Source organism: Haliotis rubra, unplaced genomic scaffold (genome assembly GCF_003918875.1).
Source record: "Haliotis rubra isolate DU_JTF1 unplaced genomic scaffold, ASM391887v1 Scf1, whole genome shotgun sequence".
Classification (NCBI taxonomy): domain Eukaryota; kingdom Metazoa; phylum Mollusca; class Gastropoda; order Lepetellida; family Haliotidae; genus Haliotis; species Haliotis rubra.
The window spans coordinates 10,827,317-10,850,063 of NW_025764891.1; the positions used below are offsets into that span (position 1 = coordinate 10,827,317).

Genomic DNA, 22,747 nt, shown 5'->3' on the forward strand with positions numbered 1-22,747 from the left:
GGACTTTTTATTTCTTGTCAAGAATATGGTATTATTATATGGTATTTATATAGCGCACATATCCAGGCAACTAGTGCTTGCTCAAGGCGCTGGTATTTTTTCCCCTCGATCATTGGATGTCAGTCTCAACGGCACATCGTGTTATCAATCTCAACTCCCTGGGGAGTATACAACTCTTGCAGCCACTAGGCGCACCGAATTATTGTGGCATTCTCATCCTAACAGTGTCCAGCATTCACAGGCACAAAACTGAAAAACTTAAGGATATGAAAAATTCTGTGATTGTCGAGATGATTTTAAAATGCCATCATGTGAAATTACATTGCAGCCACTAGGCGCACCAAATTATTGTGGCATTCTCATCCTAACGAGGTACCCATTCACAGCTGGGTGGACTGGGACACATAGTCACAGTACTTTGTCCAAGTTCACTGCACGTTGCTGTACCCGCAACTTGGTGTTTGCACGTATTCATGTGGCCACTATCTGGTCATATACCAACGGATTCGTGGGTTCTTTTAAGTGCACAGGGATGTGTACTGTACACTAGGGGTTGTGACAACACTGAAAGAGTCTGCACACAAAGTTGACTCCGAGGTTTTTTACACCCGGTCACAGGTGGGCTCGATCCCGACACCTCAAGCTCGCTGGATCACTAGCCTGGCACCTTAGCCAGCTCGCCCACCGCGAGGAATGTTAAAGCTCAACCATCTGAACACAATACATGTATATATTTCTTCTGCTTAAATTCTGTTCGGGGGCGATGAGGTAGCCTAGTGGTTAAAGCCTTCACTCGTCACGTCGAAAACCCGGGTTCGATTCCCCACATGGGTACAATGTATGAAGCCCATTTCTGGTGTCCCCCCGCCGTGATATTGCTGGAATATTGCTAAAAGCAGCGTAAAACCAAACTCACTCACCCATTCTGTAGGCCTGTGCATCAAGGGCTGACGAACACATCTGCGTTAAACCCGGTATTCATCAGTGTTCTAGGATTTCTTCGCAAAACTACTGCATAAATCGACAACTGCCTCCTTTCACATGTAAATGTCCACCATGATGTGAACGCTGCTGAAGGGGTCGTTGTAGGCACGAGTACCACAGATATGTACCCTTTCTGTATACAGAAACGTAGTCCAGCCAAAATCTGAATACAGAAACGTACCCTAAGACGGGTACATATTGTATTGTGTCGTTTTCTGGTAGGAACGGCCATACTGTTGTGTTAGATACATTTGATTGCGTTATAAGAGACGACCATCCACAGTAAGGGATATTTCACGATGCCCACTCGCAATCAGTTGCACCAGTGGTGTAGTGGTTAGCATGCTGACCTCTCATGCCAAAGGACCGGGTTCGAATCCCGGTGGAGACACCAAAATTTGTTACCTGGGTCTCATACTGTGTTGTGTCCCTGGGCAAGGCACTTCGTCCACATTGCACTTAGTCCACCCAGCTGTTCAAATGGGTACCTGCGAAGCGGATGTACGGACCTATACGGTCGCGCGAAGAGCTTAGTAGCAGCTTTGAAAGTACAATTCCGTCAGGGTAATGATGTAAAGCCAGAGAGCAGCATCGTGCTGGATTCTAGGCGCAAAAATTAGCATTTTTAGTATTATTATTATTTAATCTACAGCATTCTCCCTGGTTGAACTATACTATACTCACACTTTGATAAGGATCACAAAAGATCACAACTTTACTTAAACGTAGATATGAAATTGTATCCATTTAAAACTATCCATATAAATAATAATATGGTAACCCCTCTTTAGGCAGACAGCCACTTTATTCTAACCTTATGCACTTGATACACGAGTAACCATAAAATGGTTTTCATGGCACCAATCAACCATTTTGCAAATCATGGAACGAGTCATTGACTAATAAACAACACCTGTCAATAGCAGTGATCCACAAGAAGCAATGACATACTGAAACCTTGGAACCATGCTTATAATAAGCTTAGATATTTAAACCAAATTTAACCTCACATCATAGTTTTCTATTGAATCCATGATTTGATCCTTAGCAAAGTGTGAATAGTATACATACGGTTTCGTTTAAAATTGGTCTGTGGGATATGGAGTCGTCCGCCGTTTAGGGTACTGGGTACGTTTCTGTATTATGATTTTGTTTAGGGTACGTTTCTGTATTGTACCTGTGCCGACAACGACCACTTCAGCGTGATTGCTTAGTTGAGTTGATTGTGAATCTATATACATGAAAATGTTGTTTACCATCGTACAGAGGATAAAGAAATGTATGACGTGAAACTTTTAATCAGCCCCTTCAAACAACACTTATTCAAACCCGAAAACTTCTTTTCGATCATAACCAGTTACATTGTGTAGGAAATAGAGATCGCTAATTACATACGGCGTCTTAAGATTACGCTGAACACTAATTACGACACCATTCGACTTAACTGTTGCTGTGCATCGGACCGTGGAGGAACAATTCACTCCCATTGAAGTCACCACGGTAACGCGAAAGAGAATTTCGTTTCGCGTTCTACTTCTAGTTTTGTATTCAACTAAGGGAAGGACTCGGCCAAAATGTCGTCGTCGGGAGGCAAGCACCCTCAAGGAAATAATTCCGAGATGAAAGAGCCAGAGGATATGCATTCACATTCTAACGGTGCTTGTGCAGATGAAAAGTGCAATGGACACAAAAATCCCCCCATATTTGAAGCAATCAAAGCTGGGTATGTTTATATATTGTTGATAAACCGTTGTTTGTCGTACCGGGCGTACGATCACTCGACCATGACTATAATATTGCATGCGATACACACGCCTTGTGGTGATAACTAACGCTGTTTTTGTTTCGTGTTTCAGTTACCATAGACACGTTTGAATGATTGTTTTTGTTTTTCTAATTTAGGGGATTTTGTCAATCGTATAATTGAAGAAGATTTTCGAGGAGCAACAATTGTTTGTTTACATGGTTACCAGTCATGCGTTTGAACAACTTGAACAGTCATGTCTCCTCGTCCGAGTCAATATACACATGGTACAATAAAACGCAGGATATATGGCCATCTGATTGTTTGTCAGATATTCAAGAGACCTTTTAGACGATAACCATTTGTTTAGAAGACTGATCAAACATTAAATTAGAATAAGAGCCACTAGTCTAAAAATCGTATTTGGATTTGCTAACCGGTTGCAAAATTGATGGAGAAATTTTGCGCCATTGGTGCATTTAGTTTAACATAAACTATTTCTGTTGTTTAAAACAATATTCCTCCTTTCGCTGAAAGGGACACAGGATGCCATGTTGTCTAAGGCGTCAGTTTGTTGTGCAGAGTTGTGTCCCTTGGGCATGCAAGAAACCTGAAATCATAGGTTTGAATCCTAATTCTCATGCAACCGCTTATTAAGGGATCACAATGCCCTAGCCTCCAGGATGGACTGATTTTCTTTCTCTTTTAAATGGTGAGGCAAGCCAGAAAGTGACTTTTCTTACTGGTTTTTCATGCTGCATTGCATGTATCCAGTGTTTTAAACAAGATGCAACATGGCCACTGACAGTGTGGATTTTTATGTCATGGTGAAACAAGCAAGTAAAACTTAATTGAAAGTAATTTGGTAACATTGATCAAATGATTCTTATAATTAGGTCTTGGAATTAATGATGACATGTAGGTTGTCATGGGGCTGCTTTGGTGATGTTAACAAAGTATTATTAAGACATTTGTTTGTATTTTTGTAATTTTTGTTTAAAATATTTTATTCTGAATACAAATTAATGATTTTTTGTGAGCATTACTTCTATCATGTGTTTTCATGACTAGAAATTGACAAGAGTTGTTAAATTCTATAGCAGATGAAAAAGAACAAATTCAGATATAACATAGACAACCAATAAATGTTACACTGTTGTGTAGAATACATGTATTATGCATTTGCCATGTTTGAGGAATGTATATGTCATCATTGACATCAATGACCCATATCCCACACACCTGCAGCAATACAAGGAATCTTCTTCAGTGACTTGGTAGCATTCTAAAACTTGAATAGATATTAAGCGATACAACTCATATTCATTTCTCAACTGATCAAAGTTGTTTCAGGCATTTCACATTGTTTCAGATTGATGGACTTTTTTATGATGTCCAATGCTTGACATGTTTGTAAAATAAATCCTTTGAGTTTGTAACTAGCACATCATGTGGATAGCCATTTCATGCCAAGAGATTGATGTTTGTTGCTTTAAGCGGAAAGAGATGGGTGAGGTGAATTGGGGTTTAACATTGTACTTAAAAATATTTCGCTCATATGGCGATGTGAATGCGTATGTATGTGTGGCTGCTTGTACTAGCCCAGACTGAAGCTGGTTTTATAGTGCTAGCTAACTGAGATACCATGCCGTAGTTTAGCATGAAGACCCCACTCAGACACATTATACTGACTCCGAGCTAGTCCATGGTGTACCCATTAATGCCGAGCGCCAGGCTGGGACCAACAAGTACTATATTTTAACGTGTTTTGGCATGACGCGGACGGGGATCGAACCCGCGACCTTCCGCTCTCCAAGCAGACACTCTAACTATTACACCACAGAGGCAGTCTTAACATGCTTAAGCTGAAAGAGTTTTTTGAAACTCTCACAAACATTCAAAATGTTAATTTCTTTTCATTTTAACAAACTTTCTTTTTTCAGGATGCTCATCCCTATCCAGACATTGTTTGAACAAGGAGGTGCTGAGGTTTTCACCTCTAGAGATGATAAAGGCCACACACCAGCCCATTGGGCCTGTCTAGGAGGTCACACAACCATCTTACGTTTTATGCTGGAACACAAGGCACCTGTCAATGAACCCAGCAACAATGATTTGGGAGCCCGTCCGATCCACTGGGCCTGTGTGAATGGCCACATTGCAGTGGTGGACATACTTGTCCAGTCTGGGGTTCTCCTGGACATTGTAGACAACAAGGGCTGCACACCTCTCATTGTGGCAGCTCAGTATGGACAGACTATGCTGTCCGGCTACCTCATGGGGAAGGGAGCTCGTCTGCAGCTGGTGGATAAAGATGGAGACAGTGCTCTACATTGGGCAGCATTTAAAGGTAGAGTCATATTTGGGTTCAGGGCTTGAAATGTCTTGTATTCTAGTGCTAGTGGCATGGTTAAGATCATGGTGATGAGCGGATGCTTTAACCATTAGGCTACCCCACTGCCCCCTGTTGACAACAAATATGATTTACTGGTTATTATGCCTTGTCAGGAACAAGACAATTCAAGACAAAAGAAGATAAGTGAACTTCACCAACTATGTCGCCTCACCTAATGCAAAGGAATAGCTTCTCAATTTCAAGACCATTCTACCCCAAAATACTGGCAGTTTTTGAAATTAAGCTTGAAAAGCAATGTTCCCTGTCATAACACGAAAGGTCATCATGGTAATGAATAAACTCCCACATTAAATACTACAGATGGCCCACTTAATTTGCACTGACAAATCTCTATAATACTTATAAAAGAGGGGGCGGTGTGGTAGCTTAGTGATTTAAGTGTACGCTTGTCACGCCAAAGGCCTGGGTTCGATTCCCCACATGGGTAGAATGTGTGAAGCCCATTTCTTGTGTACCCCACCATGATATTGCTGGAATCTTGCTAAAAGCGGCGTAAAACATAACTCACTTGTAATCGAGATAGAAATATCATGGACGAAATCCTTGCTGTTATATAATCCTGATGTTAGATTATTCTCTTGACAGGTCACTCGGAGCTGATGCGACTGTTGATCTACTCTGGGTTCAACCCCCGGCAGCGGGACAACTACGGCCAGACTCCCCTCCATCTAGCATGCATCAACGGCAATCTCACCGCCGTGAAGGAGCTCTGCGAACAGGTGAAAGTCCAATTTCAGTACTTCAGGAGCATGTATACTGTGTTCTGCTGTCATTAGTGAGTCAGGGATGAAAATTAGCTAAGAATCCTAGCTAGCCCGAATAGTGACATATAGCAATATCCCACAAAATGTTTGAAATTCTACTAGCCCATAGGATACTTTTAACATTAATATGACCTGTACATGTTTGTCCTTATTTCCATTACTGACCCAAGAAGATCCAGGTTAGAATTGATCTTGAGCAACCCATGCTTGTTGTAAGTGACGACTAATGGCATCAGGTGGTCAGGCTCGCTGACTTGGTTGACACATGTCATCGTATCACAGATGTATAAACTCATTGACCCTTTCTTCCATACAGGATAGTGTTGAGATTGATCTGGCTGACAAGAACAGCAAAACACCCCTCATGCTAGCAGTTGGTCGCAAACATGAGAACATCATCAGTTATCTGAAGAAAGAGGCCAGGTTCAAGGCCAGTGTCTTCCCCCGCATCGACTGCTGGTATGTACTTGAAGACCTTGCGGGATTTTGGGTTAGAATAGCGAGGTTTCGAACCTATGCTAGTTATATGAGTGATTTGATCGTGGTCATAGCTTAAGTATCATGTCTTACTTGAATGGATGATAAAGTCCCATGTGTTCTGACTAATGGCTTGTTATTCGTAGTGGCGTGTGGCGTGTGCACAAAGCTCAGATCACAAATCAGTTGAAGTTAAGCAACGTCGAGCTCGGAGAGTCCTTGGATGGGTGTTTGGCAGCTTGACTCCTGAGAGTTTCGAGACTTTAGTCCTGCCCCACAATGTAGCACATGTGATACATGTGGTCTCACCTTAGGCAAGTGAGTTTGTTCAAAATTGCCTCTGTTCACCCAGCAGGAAAATGGGTACCGGTGGAAAAAGTCATGTGACTATAACCTTCTAGCGCCTAAGAGCCAGCATTGGTTATCCGGGGTAATAGTGCTGTGCTATTGATTGTTAGTGCTATGAGCATGCGTAGTGTGGAGTTTGGCGCTATACAAATGGACACATTATTTATTTCATTATCATTCCAGGGCTATCATGTTTGGTCCCCCTGGGAACAGTAAAGGGGCTCTGCTCTTCTTCCTCATCAGTGTGGTGTGTTGGGGATATCCCATGTATTTAATCAAGGTAAGAATGTACACCTATAGTCCTGGGATTAAATTAATAATATAATGATAGATGGACAAAGATGTGCAAGCTACCAATGTAGATTTGATATACATTTTATTACATTGATATATTTAAAACTGCAGACGGAATACTGACTGTTTTAGCTTTTGTTTGTTTAAGGCATTCATAAATATCTTTACCTCTCAGATCATTTGATCATATGATCATGCAAGGCAATGATAAGCTTGATCGCAAATTCTGAATTTAGCCACTAATCCAAGTCATGTAAGATTCTGTTTGGTCTAGAAGCTCAGGTAATCCTGTGTATAGCAATACAAAGTCTACCGAAATTTACTAATTTATTTAATTTTGCCTCGAGATTTAAGTAGTACAGCAAGTCTCAAGGACTTCAGGGATGGTGGGGTGGCCTTGTTGGTAAAGCATTCGCTTGTCACACCAAAGGCATAGGTTCGAGTCCCCATGGATACAATGTACCCTCCATAATATTGCTGGAATATTGCAGAAAGAGTCGTGAAACAGCACTCATGAACAACAAACAAATGAACGAACGAATGGCACCATTAGTTCCAAACACTGCCATGGTTTGATTGCCAGCATTGGTGAAATATAGCGTGAGTGCCTTAAGGTTTCCTTGTATTCCTTGTATCATACTGTCTATGTTAATGTTTCCATATGGGGCGGTGGGGTAGCCTAGTGGTTAAAGTATTCGCTCGTCATGCCGAAGACCTGGGTTCCATTCCCAACATGGGTACAATTGGTGAAGCCCATTTCTGGTGTCCCCCGCTGTGATATTGCTGGAATATTGCTAAAATCAGCGTAAAACCACACTCAGTCAGTCAGTAATGTTTCCATGACGACCCAGGTCGTTCATATTTGGTGTGTAGATGGAATTAAGCTTCCTTTGTATAGTCCGTTTGGCTCAAAAGCGGACCGATGAATTGCAATCTAACTCGAAAACTAATAAACATAACATACTCAATGAAAAGCTGATCATAATCAAAACATCATACCCACTCTGTGAGGTGTTTGCAGAATTTTTGTCCCTACAATAATAAAGTTGTTTAACAAACTATCATTAAAATATTGACACAGTTCACAGTTACGAGGGAGGAGTTCAGAGAAAGGGACAGCCAGGTGTTCGAGAAGCACGTTCACAGACAAAGTTATTGATTCATTAACCTGTGCTGTGCCGCTCCATCCATTCTCGCACACCTGGCTGTCCCTTTTTCTGCACTCCTCGATGTATGATGTTTTGATTATGATCAGCGTTTCATTGAGTATTTTATATTTATTAGTTTTCGAGTTAGATTGCAATTCATCGGTCCGCTTTTGAGCCAAATGGACTATAGGTAATGTTAAGAGTCATCTCATTAGCTCTGTGCCAAGTTTCACTGTCTCTGCTTCCAGTGTCTGCCACTGACGTTCTATGAACTGCAGCCTTTCCACCTGTTGTTCATCACTGTCAACATCTTCATGTGGATCTGCCTGTACCACTGCAACACTATAGACCCAGGTTTCCTGCCCAGGAACATACCAGAGTACGACCAGGCCATCAAACAGGTGAGCTGTGATTCTGGTGCCACTGTCAATAGAACACACTCTAGCCAACATGGACATGTAGTAGTTCCTAGGCTTATTGTGAACACCCATCCGTCTACCAGTACTATAGCTGTATTCCTGTGGGACTGTGGCATAAAACAACTTTTACTTACATGGCTCAGCTGTCAGGGAGTATTAGAACAAATGAATAATAATAATAATATTCAAAATTTGTATAGCGCCCTATATGATTTAGGAACTAAGATACTCAAAGGCGCTTTACAGAAAGCGTCACAAATACTACGGAGTGTAGGCTGATTTAAAGAAATGGGTTTTTACGCCCTTCTTAAAAATGTCTTCTTAAGATGTTGAGTTTCTCACGGTAGATGGTGTTGCTGCAATCTTGTTGAAGTATCTGTCACCATACATTACAGTTCATGTTTTGGGCACAGCGATCAGATATGCTGATTGTGATCGTGCTGGGTGATAAGGAATGACAAGCTCCTTGAGATATGTTGGAGCAGTGTTATGCAAGGCCTTGTACATGTACATCAAGATAAATCCCTTTTTAATCAAGTTATCTTGTATCCTTGTCTCACAGGTCGCCCATTTTGATGAATGGAAGCAGGGCCAGAACCCCTTGAGCAGGCTATGTCACACGTGTCGAACCGTGAAACCAGTCCGAGCCAAACATTGTCGCGTGTGCAACCGATGTGTAAAGGAGTTTGACCATCACTGCCCTTACATCTACAACTGTGTGGGCTACAATAATAGGTGAGATATGACGGTAACATGTAGAAAACCAGTACCACACTAAAAAGGACATTACATTACCAGTGGGAGCAAAGTCCAAGGACCACCCCTATATTTGGACCAGGAAATATCTTGGGTTTTATTCGTCTTCAACAACCCATGCTTGTTGTAAGAGGTGACAAATGGGATCACATGGTCAGTCTCCCCGAGTTGGTGGACGCATGTCATTGTATCCCAGTTGTGTTCATCGATGGTCATGATGTCAATCACAGGATTGTCTGGTCCAGACTTGATTATTTAGATTGTCATCACATACCTGGAATATTGCTGAGTGCAACAACAACCAATTTTCGAAACAAAAATATTTGTGAAAATATGCCCTTTGAAAACTGAGAAGTTGTTGTCCATAGTGGTATTGGTTTGGTACTTTTAGGCATAGTCAATATTCATACTGGATTGCTTCACATGAAATTGTGCATTTGGGAACGTATCAGGAGACTTAGTAAACAGTGGCACAGTTTACAAAAGTTCTACTATGTGATATAAATTTCTCAATGAAAACAGTATGAAGAGAAAAATTATACAGAGACAAATATTTGTCAGGTTTAGATAACTATATATTGAAAGGTCTCAACAGACTACGTTCTTGGAAATAGTTTTAAAATTGGGTTCAATAATCCAAGATTTTAAAATTACTTTTAAGTTACATGATTACATATTTTTGTTGGAACACGGTTATGAATATTGACTATGATCTTGATATTTTTGCATGTTGAATATGGAATGATACTTGACAAGAAATTTGCATGACTATGAACTTGCATATGTCAGTGTTAGATTTGTGGTGGTTTAGTTCTGTGCATGATTCTGAATTAATGTAAATAATGGTTATATCTGCATGTGATTTCATCTTGCTGGGTGGTGTTTGTTACAATGGTTACATTGTTCTGCATGAAATAATTTTCTAGTTTGACAATATTCCCATAACTATCAATTTTCCAACAACTCTTAGACATTATCATATATACTAGCACAAAATGCAAATAATAGTGTATCATTTTAACACAATGTGGCACCTAGCAAGATGAAATGTGTTAATATTTAAGGGCTGTATATATAGCATCAGGCCTTTTGCACAAGCCTATATAAGATCATCATATATTATCATGATGATTATTTCATCCCTGTTCTGCTGCCCTCCATGACTGCTACATGTACTCATCTTGTACACTGAAGTCCTGGTCCCAGCTTTGCTCGCTCAGCATATCCTGCTTCATATTCACAACACCTATTCCGTCTTGCACAGGGGTCTGGTTTGCTTAGTGGTCTGTCACTGTCACAGTGTAGAGTTATGTCCCTTATCTGCTGCAAAAAGGTTTCCTATATCTGCTGCAGAGTTATATCCCTTATCTGCTGCAGAGTTGTCTCCCTTATCTGCTGCAAGATGGCTTCCTCTATATATCTGCTGCAGCATTGTGCCCTTTAGCTGCATGGCTTGGGTTCAGATTCTAGGTTTATCCTAATTATGATCCTTGGTCAATTTTCAGTTAGCAGCATGTTATATGGGTTTCATTGAAATAGGAAACATCTACTTGGATAGCTGCTACTTTCTTCTTATGTTATACTAACTCTGTGATATAACTTTAGTACAGCTCAAGCCATATAACACAATTTCTCCACTCACAAACTCATTTTGCCGAGATTGGGACTTGGTTGTCCCTGGTTCACTTGTAGCTTCCCTATCAAGGCTTGTCACATGGATTTAAAGGACATATTGGTTTCCGAGTTTACGGATTTTTGTAAATTGTAATTCTTTGGTCGCAAGAAAGGGTTTTGTTCTTTAGACAGTATTTCAGTATATTGTATGCAGAGATGTTTTGTGAAGAAAATTTGAAAGAAAATAGGGCTTCAGTTCCTACAGTCTGCAGGTCTGTAAGCCAATTAAAACAGAAGTTGAGATAGTTTGTTTCAGTTCACCGTATATATTTGAGTAAATCATATTTCTGATTAACAGTTGCTCATGAGCTGGGCAAGAAAAAGTTTGGTTGTTATTTTGTGATTACCACTAACAGTAGCATGAGAAGCTTCCCATTGTTTTGAAAACAACAAACCATTTAATTCTTTTTCGCTATTAAAGACTATTTGACCAGAGAAAACAGGCTATAAGATTGTTCCAATGTTTGTGTTTCCTGCATGTGGTATATATCAGGAGGGTTCTGGTAGTTATCTCCCCTTTCAATGAGTAACTCCCCTTTGTACTATATCATGCATGGATGTGGTGGTGGTGTAGGCGGTGGTTGTGTTGAGACATGCACGATGTATACTCATATATAGAAGAATGGGAACAATTGTGAAGGTGTATGGTCTTGACTTGATTTTCCTTTATTCCCAGATCACCAGGAACTGTAACACAGCATGCATAATGCATATCATATATTTCACTCAGTGGCATAAAGTGCTGATGAAGCAAGTTTATTCATCTCAACAGTAAACTCTATTGGCAATATTGAGACATGTGACCATATATTGTAGTGTATATTTGTGTATTTATCCTGGTGAATTACTGGTGGATACTTATTGCTATTCATGTGTTGATATGTGTATCAAACAAGAGAACTAATTTGATGACCCATGTATATTTGTTGGGTTCTATCTCTGGATGACAAATCGATGTCAAGTTTGTAATGAAATAATCGACTATTAGCTGAGTTTCTGAGTTAGCTACATTTCCATCAGAAAGGTTCAATATGAGAGAGTATGAAAGTGATATTGGTGATTGAAACTTCTGTTTAGAACTACTGCGTGCACCTGAAAGAGACTATTATAGAATAGATCATCACAAATTTCCTTATTGCTCAATACTGACATGATCAATGGATTGTTTATTTTATGTCTTTGACTTTGAAAGTTTCGACTTCATTGAGACAAATTAGATTTGTTATTTGTGGCACATACTTGAAAAGAAGATCTAGTCAAAACCAGAAAAGGATGTCAAATGATTGTAGTCCATATCTGTCTGAACTGTACAGCAGAAATTCACAGAAATGGATAGGAGCTGAAGAAATGTATTTAAGTGTTGATCCGTTTCTCAGGATCTAAATAATAAACCCAATCTAATGGTAAGAGATCAGAAAGTCCCTCATTTTTGTATCAAAGACTGTGCCTTAACATGGTGTTTTGGAAGAAGTATTGTTTCTGCTCTTTCCCCCACTAGGGTCCAGAGCAATGAAGTTTAGTGAATTACAGCATAGATTTAGTGTGACGTGTAGAGTATGATAATGTCTGATAATGTAATTAATGGAAGTAAAAATGAACAAATCTTGTTCTAAATTCCATAATAAACTGAACAAGTCTGAAGAAAATATATATATATATATATGACTTTTCTCTCACCATCTGTTACTGACTTAAATCTCCATGAATTTTCTTGCACATACAACAAAGGTTGTATATTTTATGACCTTGACCTATCCTGGCGTTTTTGTCTGTCTGTCTGGAATCCTTATGTGTACTTCCTCCTTAACAGACCTAAAATTCAGATTGATGTTTTTGATGACATTGACCTTCTTTTCTCATATCTTCTCTGTGAGGGGCAGTGGGGTAGCCCAGTGGTTAAGGCGTTCGCTCGTTACGCCGAAGACCTGGGTTCCATTCCTCACATGGGCACACTGTGTGAAGCCCATTTTTTTCTGGTGTTGATATTGCTGGAATATTGCTAAAAGCATCGTAATACTAAACTCACACACTCTTCTCTATGAACGGGACATTTTGATTTTCTAAAAACAGCACAGGCTTGATTTGAGGCCATCTAGATGTGGAATAGAGCAGCTACAATACATTGCATATTTTGGTCTTGCCGAGCACTGCTGTTGACTGCTGGTTCATGAGATCACCTTTTTCCACACTTCTTTCTTATAGGGGCGGTGGGGTAGCCTAGTGGTTAAGGCTTTCGCTCATCATGCCGAAGACCTGGGTTCGATACCCCACATGGTCACAATGTGTGAAGCTCATTTCTGGTGTCCCCTGCCGTGATATTGCTGGGAATATTGTTAAACTTTGTATAAAACCCAACTCACTCACTCCAGCTGTACAGCTGTATCATGACTGCACTGTAGAATGATGCTCCCTTCTCCTTAGCATATATTTGACCAATATGTCTGGATCAGGCAATACTAACAGAGTCTTCTTTGTTTTTTGTAGGGTATGGTTCTTTAGTTACTTGCTGTGCCTGTTCATATTGATCCTCCTCACCGACTTCCTTGCCTTCTATATACTGTATGAGCACAGCTGGGACTGGGCCGTTTTCCTGGGGGGAGCAGAGTCAGGATTTTTCACTGTAGCCATTTTTGTCGTCTTGGGAATGACGGTAAGACTTACCCCAATTTTAAATGGGATCATCCAGGTCTTTCTCATCTTGAACTCAGAGGGATTTGGCTGTTGGAAGATATATTATTAACAAACTTATGGATAAGGATTGGATCCACAAACATATCTCAGCATTAGGACTGTTGTAATTCTGTGTCAACTTATGCAATGGTCTTATCACTAAGATAGCTTTGTGGATCTGGCCATTTTACATAGGAGCTTCAAGAGACGTACCTCCCTGATTGGTGCCACCATTGAGTAAAATAACTGAAGTCTTGATAGTCACAGACTTTGAGCATGAAGCTTAGTACTAAGTCCACAGCCAGGACCTCTTAGTACAAGAAGAAACACAAGGATCATCCCAGATGTCTATAACATCATTACCCTTAATATCTGTCTTTTGCAGAGGATCTTTTCTAGTGTTTGTGACACTGGTTGCCATATGCGGTGTGTTGTCCATGTATTTGGCATATGAGATCCTGGTGTTGGAGAACTGGGTGATGAGGAAGGATTACATCTTAGGCATTTTCCTTCTGGTGGTGTTTGAGGTGATTGCCATCAATGTGTCTGCCTTTACGGTGAGTTGTGTTCCTTGGGGCCTGCAATGGGATAGGCAGAATGGATTGGCAGGGATAGACTAGTTTGGGGGTGGGGGGTGGGGGTGGTATAGTGTGGGATCAGGGTGTATCCACCTGCCTTTACGGTGAGTTGTGTTCCTTGAGATCTGCAATAGGAGAGGCACCATGGATTGGCAGGGATAGACCAGATGGGGTTGTATTGAGGGATAAGGGTGTATCGACCTGCATTAATGGTGAGTTGTGTTCCTTGAGATCTGCAATAGGATAGGCACCATGGATTGGCAGGGTTAGACCAGTTGGGGCATATACTGAGTGATAAGGGTGTGTCCACCTGCCTTTATGGTGAGTTGTGTTCCTTGAGATCTGCAATAGGACAGGCACCATGGATTGGCAGGGAGTATGGTGTGGGATAAGGGTGTATCCAGCTGCCTTCTACTGTGTATCTGTTAGAAAGGGGTAGGTGCTCAGTGCTGATACTATTCATACGATGGTATTAAAAAGACAGCAATCAATACAAATATGTGTTGTCTTTATTTTTTTTATATTTTCAAATACCAGACTTTGTGTCCTCTGTATGCCTGAACAAAGAAGTGAACATTCTTTTGTCTACAGCTTGGAGATTCTCGATTGTTAAAATTTAATAAAACAAAAATTGGTAATATATAAGTTTGTGTTAAGTGAAATATGATGTATCTGTCATCAAGTGATGCGAATAAAGTTATTGTGACGAGCAGCGTAGCCTGTACCATGTGTTTCCACCTTTGTTTACTTGATGTAAAACAGTACATAGCACTTTGTCATAAGAGGCGACTAACCGGATTGGGTGGTCAGGCTCACTGACTTGGTTGACAAATGTCATCGTATCCCAAATGTGTAAATTGGATGCTCATGATGTTGATCATCACTTGATTGTCTGGTCCAGACTTGATTCTTTACAGACCTCCACCATATAGCTGGAATATTGCTGAGTCTGCCATTAAAATACAAACCAAGTTGATTTTAATTTATATTTCACCCTTGTATCATTTCAGTCATATTCAGTGCCATATTCGGTCATTTCAGGTCTTACATGCAGGCATGAACTTGACAACTAATGAGAGAATAAACAGAAAGAGATACGAGTATTTGAAGGATGGACGAGGCCAGTTTTACAACCCATTCAACAAGGGACCACAGCATAATTTCATGGAATATTTCCATCTTCGGAAGCCGCCATATGAGCATGAGGTGCAGTTCCTCACCCTAGACGTATGATCAGTGGACAGATGGCGCCAGTGTGTGTGTGCAGGACAAAGTCAGGAGATGCAATGCCTGTGATCTGTGTCCATTTGTAGTTTGTTCCAAATCTTATTTTGAGGCAAGCAAGAATTCTCATTTATTTTGCTATGAGAATGTGTAAAAACTAAGCTAAGTTATTGTGGTATGAATGCTTAACTATTTGTTTTCCTTGTCATGTATGATTGGATCATCATATGAGTGTAATAATTCATTGGTAAACATGACGATTCGTAACATGGTATGTACTCATCGCACACGTAAAGAAGAGTCGGAAACATATTTAACCCAGAAATCAGTCTTGTTAAAATCAGACTCCCATTAATGAGCAATCTTTTATCTCTCCTTCCCCATATCTACGGAAAGTTGCATAAGTGAATAAATTGTCAGCTTTCAAAATAAATTCAACTTATTTTGTTACCTTGTCACTTAAAAATGTTTGAGTTAGACAAAATAAGTCCCACACAGAAAACAGATATTCCATCGATGGTACAGCTGTTTGAGTATAGATGGCATGAACCTCATTCATGTTCACAGTATATTGGTGTGGCCATTATCATTTGCATTTGGAAATGACAGATGACCTTTGTTTTCAGGATATGTAAATGAGAGACGTTTGAATGTTTTGCTAATTTGTATCGATAATGTAGAAATATTTATGCAGAGCTATATCATCGAGTAAAATATCTGATCTTAATGAGATTGCCCCGGAACAAGATATGTCAATGTTAATATGACGTACTGTGAATAAATTCTTTCAGACACCATGAATTATCATTTCATCAAAGTGCTTTGTTTCTATCTTATATATTCTCTCCTGCTTTCACATTGCCAATTACAGAATGAAGCATTTTTCTTGTTAATCAGTATTCCGAGATGTTTTAAAGATAAACTGACATATTAGGTGTTAACTCTTTGCATGTGGAAAATCTTAATAGAAACTGACGTAGGTGTTAGCTCTTTGTGTATGGAAGTGTATGGTGGTGGGCATCAGGCTCACAGATGTGTGGTTTACGCCCAGGAATTGCAGGCTATCTGACATGACACACATTCAGTATTAACACTACAGTGATCATTTCTCTCCCTCAGAATGTTGATCCATGCATATTTTGTATATTATGAATGTACATGAAAATATTTAAGTAAAACACATTTCATGGTTGATGTTTAAATGAATGATAAATATCCATGTACATTCAGGCAGAAAGTGTCATATTTGTTTTTACTTTTAAGTACATGTATTATTAACAATGTGGGTTGTTTGTTGTTTTTTGTTGGGTTTTTTTTTTGGGGGGGTATATTTTCTCTGGAGATGAGATGCATAGGTCACCATGATTTTTTATTCATGACTATATTTTGCATAATGCATGGGTATGTGATGTTATGGTATATAAAACAAGTGTTTTTGTCTTTACAGAAAATTTAACAATTTGTTTCAAGGATGATATTGAATGTATGGCAAACTGTTCAAACATGCTTACCAGTATTTTATTTCCAGGAATATGGTAAATGTTGTGTAGATTTTGAAGTTGATATCTCAGAATGAATATTGTAGATATGTACATAACACACCAGCATCCTCATCTTGCTGTCAACTTAGATGAAACAAAGTCACAGCAAAAGTGGTTTTCCAAAACTTGTGATGGCCATTTCTGTCGTTCGAAATGTTGATGATGTTCGCATGGTACGCTCTAGGTATGATGTATTACTCAGTCAAGAAATTGGATTTATTCTCAGCTTCATGGGGTGTATACAGTGAAATTATGTCGTCAAGGAGACCATTCCACAAAATAATCATAGCGCAGAGTTGATTGTACTTCCATCGGCTTCAGCAGTTGAGTGATAAGACCGATTGGTTGTGTTTGTTAAAGTTTAGGAGTAAGGTCAATTTTAGAGTTAAGATAGCTTTGTGAATGGTGGGCATAGGTGGATCTCTCCCTTTTGTCCTGAAAGTTTATTAAATAATAAGCCGAACCATTTGGTCTTGGGTGAAGATGAACTCTTAAAAAGCTGTATCTGCCCCTGGTGGACCTGGATTTTGTTGTATCTAGAGTTGACCTGGGGTGTCTGTTTTATCATATTTCTTTTGCTCACTATATGGACACAATCTATTCATCTGTTAACCAGTCACTCAGCTGAAATGTACATGACCACCACACATACATGACATAGTATTGTGCCTCATTCGTTTCCTGTCACAGCTGTGTCTAGGGTCCAGTTCCACCAAGCTTTCCTAGTGCTAACTAACATGCTTTCATTTAGAATTACGATAGTCTTAGTACTAATAGTTATGACTGTTTGTGGAGCACAGCCAATGGCCTCGTCCCAGATGTGACATTGCTGTTAAGCTAAGCCAACTCCCATGCTTTACCATAGAGTTGTGATAGCTGAGCTCTGATGTCGTGGTAGTTCTGAGATTGTTTTGTGGAGCAGCCAAAGACCTCATCCTGGATGTTATCTTAGCGCTTTAGCTAATGTAAGTACCTTGCTTTAATATACTTAAGATAGTCTTAGTACTAAGATTGCTTTGTGGAACAACCTATGAATCATCATATTAATATTAAGAGCTCTATAGTGTTTAGAAATGTTAGAAGTGAAGAATGCCTATAGCCTTAATGGACTATTTCTCTGCTCTCCTTAAAAAATATATATTCACATTAAGGCCAGAATCATATTCCTGTGTATTACAATACTGAAACCTATTCTTTCTTTTCTGAAGACCATTATTCAGTGTGATTATGTTTTTGTCTTGAACTATTATTATGATTTGACCCAGGTACTGTTACATCTTTGCTATGTCTAACATTATGCAATTTTACCTGAAAAATTATCTTTGATGAACAAAGTATTGTGTTTTCATTATAATAATATCCTTAGTCTCGTGTATTGCTTCATCCCTGATAGAGAACACATCAGTCTCTACACATCATCATGGTAGCTGTTTTCACTGTCTCCACAACCTTTGTTCAAGATATGTGTTCTGAACCTTTCTGTTGCTCACAATGAGAAGGAATGTCATGAAGTAGCATTTAGAAGTTGTCGGACGGGAAAACATTGATGACACTATGCATGGTTGCAACTGGTTTTCTTTTCAGCGTTTCAGTGATTCTACATCATAGTTTAGTTTCCGGTGACTAGGATCCTGCTTGTAGGCCAAATCATCACTTTGCACTGTAAATAACATGGTTGACATAACTTAGTAGTGGTCGTTGATAAATTCATTAACAAGACTTATCTCTCTTCCTCAAGGACATATTTATCATTTTTAGGAGTCAGATACACTTTGGTGTGTAATGTTTGTGTTATTTCAGTTTTTCCACACATAAGAACAATACTTCTCAAAGATGATTGAGGGTTGGTTCGTTTCTTATTGAAATTGACCAATTATCATCCAAAATGTATTGGATACTTTTCAGTTTTCATAATGTCTTATAAACATTTGCAGAAAACAGAATAACAAAATGTCATTTGCAGTTCGCAAAATCATTGGTTATATACCATAAAACTTGTTACCTCAAAGTGAATCAGGTTGTCTCATTTTTTTATGAGGATGTTCCTTGTAGATTTTCTATCAATGATATGGTCCATGCATCAAATTAAGTTTAACTGTATGTTGAATGTTCAGAAAGGCCATACAAACTGATAACAATTTTATGTAATCCTGAAGAGTGTGTATTTTATGCAGCCTTGTGTCAAAATGTACAGTACAAAGTTTAATATTAAAACGTCTTCTTTTGTTTTGACATGAATATATTCTTTTTAATGATACTGTCATGAGTGTTTTGAATTCATATGTAGTTTTATTGACATGCTAACACGGAAAGAGCCTCCCTAGCTGTACAGTTGAAGATTGACTTGCAGTGATGTTACTATGGTTACCAGGTCTGTTACCAACTGGTAGATCTTCCTATACACCACTTGTTGTTTCTATTCAAATGATAACTATATTTGATAAGTGAAATTTGTTGACACTGTGAAGTTTATGTTTAAGACACTGTTACAGTTCAGCCCCATATTGCCTTGAATGTTGAAAATCTATCGTCTTGTGTATTCATGGCTAAGATAAGTCACTGAGTATTGCGTGGTATGGTGTCCAATTTCTGTATGCACCATATGATGACTAATTGGAGCTCTCATCTTTCTGATTTCTGTTTGAAGCTATTTTTAATGAGGACAACTTTATGGATATACAACTTAATTCTGTATAGGCGACATTTGGACATAGATTCTAATGTCGTTGTCAAGCAAGTGGTGATTGACTGCCACATCTCCATGTAGACGACGTATGACTTCTTTGATTGGCATTCTAGAAGTTGAGAAGAGGAATGAGGATAAATTCTTTGTCGCATTGTCAAGCAAGCGTCACCTATACAGAATAAGAAGTTGTATATCCATTAAAATTGTCCTCATTCTTTATCTCCTCAACTTCTAGAATGCCAATCAAAGAAGTTATTTTTACTGTCATTTACTATCACAGTGGCAGTTAAGATACTGTTTTGTCTGAATTGCAAATGCTGTATAAACTATAGCCTTTAGTGACTACTGAGGCATAATGTTTCTCGAATTGGAATCTTTTTCAGAATTTTTTTTGTTTGCTCAGGATTTTTGTCCAAGATCCTGACACAGTTCTAGGAAAGAGCTTCAAAGAATTTTGATGCAGTGAAGTTAAGTGTTTGTGGACTTGGATGTTTATTTTGTAGGCATCAAGTTTGCTATTAAAGATAAAACGTTTTCAACTCTGCTGCAAGTTATGTTTCCTGATCTGTCCTCACATGCAGCTGACTTTTTAGTTTGGTACAAGGTGTCAGTTTGAAAGAGAAGGTTTGAATCTGTGATGAATGGGGCATCTTACTGACTAGCCTGTATAGATGCATTTACAATAATTTCTCATAGCACTGAACTTTTTTGGTACTTCATTTAAACGTGGCCGAAATCACCAATGTATGTGTTGTAAACACATCTGTAAGGTAAGTAGGTGATGAGGATTTCAAAGTTTAAGCTGAACTGGCTTGACAGAGGCTCATTCTGGGTCCTTGTCCACAAATCAAACTAGAATAGGAAAAAAGTGGCATTAGTCTTGTGTCAACAACTTCTGTGTCTACCAACCAAATGTCTCCTTCAGAGTAATTTTAGTGGATTTTCAATTGCACTTTCTGGCTTTTGTTAGCTAGTCTTAATGGATCAAGATGCATCTTTCTTACTTGGCTTAGAACTAGTGTCCAGAGTCAGATATTGTCATTTAGCATGGCAACTGTTAGTGCTAAGATTCTTCATTATCCAATGTATTACAGAACAATTCCCTTATGATATGTACCTGGAACCCAATGACCATGTCTTTCTTTAGACACACAGTACTAGAATATAGACCTACAACAACATTACACTGCTGTGTTATGATTGGAAGAACTGGTGACTAAACCAGATGCCTGTTCCACAAAGCAGTGTTAGAGCTACAGGGATCTTAGGCCCATGTTTAACTGTAGGAGTATCTGCTTAGTGCTAACATTGCTTTTTGGACCATCTGTGTCATCTCAAGGTGGTATGGTCTACCAACATTTGGGTAATCTGGAAAACATGTTCAACTTTTCCAAAAGTCATTCACAACCGTCTTCTTATTTTGACAACATATATTGAAAGTTGGCTCAGAGATTTTGAAAGTTGACCAATGCCCAACTGACATTCAAAAAGAGGCATTTTGATTGGCTGTTATTCTCCAGCCCATGAGTGAAATAAATTCTGTGCTCAGTTACAGAGATGGAAGCATCAGTTCTGAACAAAGCTTTTATGGGAAATAGGTCCAGGGTATATTATAACAGAATGGATTCTGTTGTAAAGGATGATTTACTGCAGCCTGTCAATATTTGTGTCAACTTACGTTCACACATGTCAGCTGGTCTTCAGGATCAGATGTTGCTGATGGAAATGTATATACGTATACTGTTATCTATATTTCTCATCTTTTATATGAATACACTGAATATCTGTGTGATAAATGTCTCTGTGTTGTATTTGTAGACTTTGCTTGCCATATGAGTGAGTTGGTTAGAAGCTGTCCTGAAGAGTATTTTAGTCCCAGCTGTACGTGTGATAATGCAATACCTTTTCTCCATTTTGTCTGTTTAAGGTTGGCATTGTATTCTAATGGTTAAAACATTTGCTCATCATGCCAAAGACCTGGGTTCACTTCCCGACATGGGTACAATGTGTGAAGCCCATTTCTGGTATCCACTGCTATGATGTTGCTGGAATATTGCTAAAAGTAGTGTAAAACTCACTAATGATCAGTTCAGGTTTGGTCTATGTACTTGACTGCCTGGACTATATTTCCAGGTGAAATTCAAGCCTGTATGTTTGCCATTTCACACTCCAGCGATATTCCAGCTATATGATGGTGGTCAGTAAATAATGATGGCTAGACCAGACAGTCCAGTCATTCGGACTACTAGGGATGCAAGGACGTTCAAGTCTCTGAGCCTGACCACTCCATCACTTACCACAAGCACAGGTTACTATGTGAGGGAGTGAGTGAGTTTAGTTTTACGCCGCACTCAGCAATATTCCAGCTATATGGCGGCGGTCTGTAAATAATTGAGTCTGGACAAGACAATCCAGTGATCAACAGCATGAGCATCAATCTGCACAATTGGGAACCAATGACATATGTCAACCAAGTCAGCGAGGCTGACCACCCGATCCTGTTAGTTGCCTCTTACGACAAGCATGGGTTACTGAAGATCAATATTCTAACCTGGACCTTCACGGGTCAGGTTACCATGTAACTATGGTAGGTGTCTATCATCCTTTGTGAAAAGGGTTGGTGGGTTAGCCTAGTGGTTTAAGTGTTTAAACAGCCCACATGGGTACAATGTGTGAAGCCCATTTCTGATATTGCTGAAATATTGCTAAAAGTGGCATAAAATTAAACCCACTCACTAGGGGTGGGTATTGCAAAGAATTTTCATATTGCGATATATTGCGACGCGAAAGCATGTATTGCGATATGTATTGCAATATATTGCAGGACGTTAATGCTTGATTTATAAAGCAAAAACACAACAAAATCACTATGCCTGATTAAGCTTTAATATAAACTATTTTACCATTACATATTTTACATACCGCGTTACTCTTACCAATAGTTCCATCTACCGTGAACCTTTTCAACCCAAAATGCTGCCTTACCGATGCCTTTGCCCTAGTATTTGGCACCACAATAAATTG

General features: G+C 39.2%; 1 protein-coding gene across 2 annotated transcripts; it reads left to right on the top strand.

Moving 5' to 3' along the window:
• Positions 1–2,525: 2,525 nt before the first annotated feature.
• On the top strand, positions 2,526–21,519 carry LOC124284612 (probable protein S-acyltransferase 23). 2 transcript variants are annotated; one of them, XM_046720751.1, is made up of 9 exons: positions 2,526–2,707; positions 4,672–5,078; positions 5,730–5,863; positions 6,225–6,367; positions 6,917–7,013; positions 8,424–8,576; positions 9,157–9,329; positions 14,080–14,251; positions 15,314–21,519. In XM_046720751.1, exons 1-9 carry the CDS (start codon positions 2,559–2,561, stop codon positions 15,503–15,505), a joined length of 1,620 nt encoding a protein of 539 aa, XP_046576707.1. In that variant the 5' UTR covers positions 2,526–2,558; the 3' UTR covers positions 15,506–21,519. The 2 variants fall into 2 exon arrangements, with proteins under 2 accessions (XP_046576707.1, XP_046576773.1); XM_046720817.1 differs by lacking the exon at positions 14,080–14,251 and adding an exon at positions 13,509–13,674 and having other exon boundaries at positions 2,528–2,707.
• Positions 21,520–22,747: the final 1,228 nt, after the last annotated feature.

What these genes read in the sequence shown, in the direction of transcription:
- LOC124284612 (XM_046720751.1), top strand. Translation starts at nt 2,559, where the DNA reads ATGTCGTCGTCGGGAGGCAAGCACCCTCAAGGAAATAATTCCGAGATG. An exon ending in TTCCCCCGCATCGACTGCTG is followed by an intron (nt 6,368 to 6,916) that starts GTATGTACTTGA and finishes TTATCATTCCAG; the next exon opens with GGCTATCATGTTTGGTCCCC. An exon ending in TCAATGTGTCTGCCTTTACG is followed by an intron (nt 14,252 to 15,313) that starts GTGAGTTGTGTT and finishes CGGTCATTTCAG; the next exon opens with GTCTTACATGCAGGCATGAA.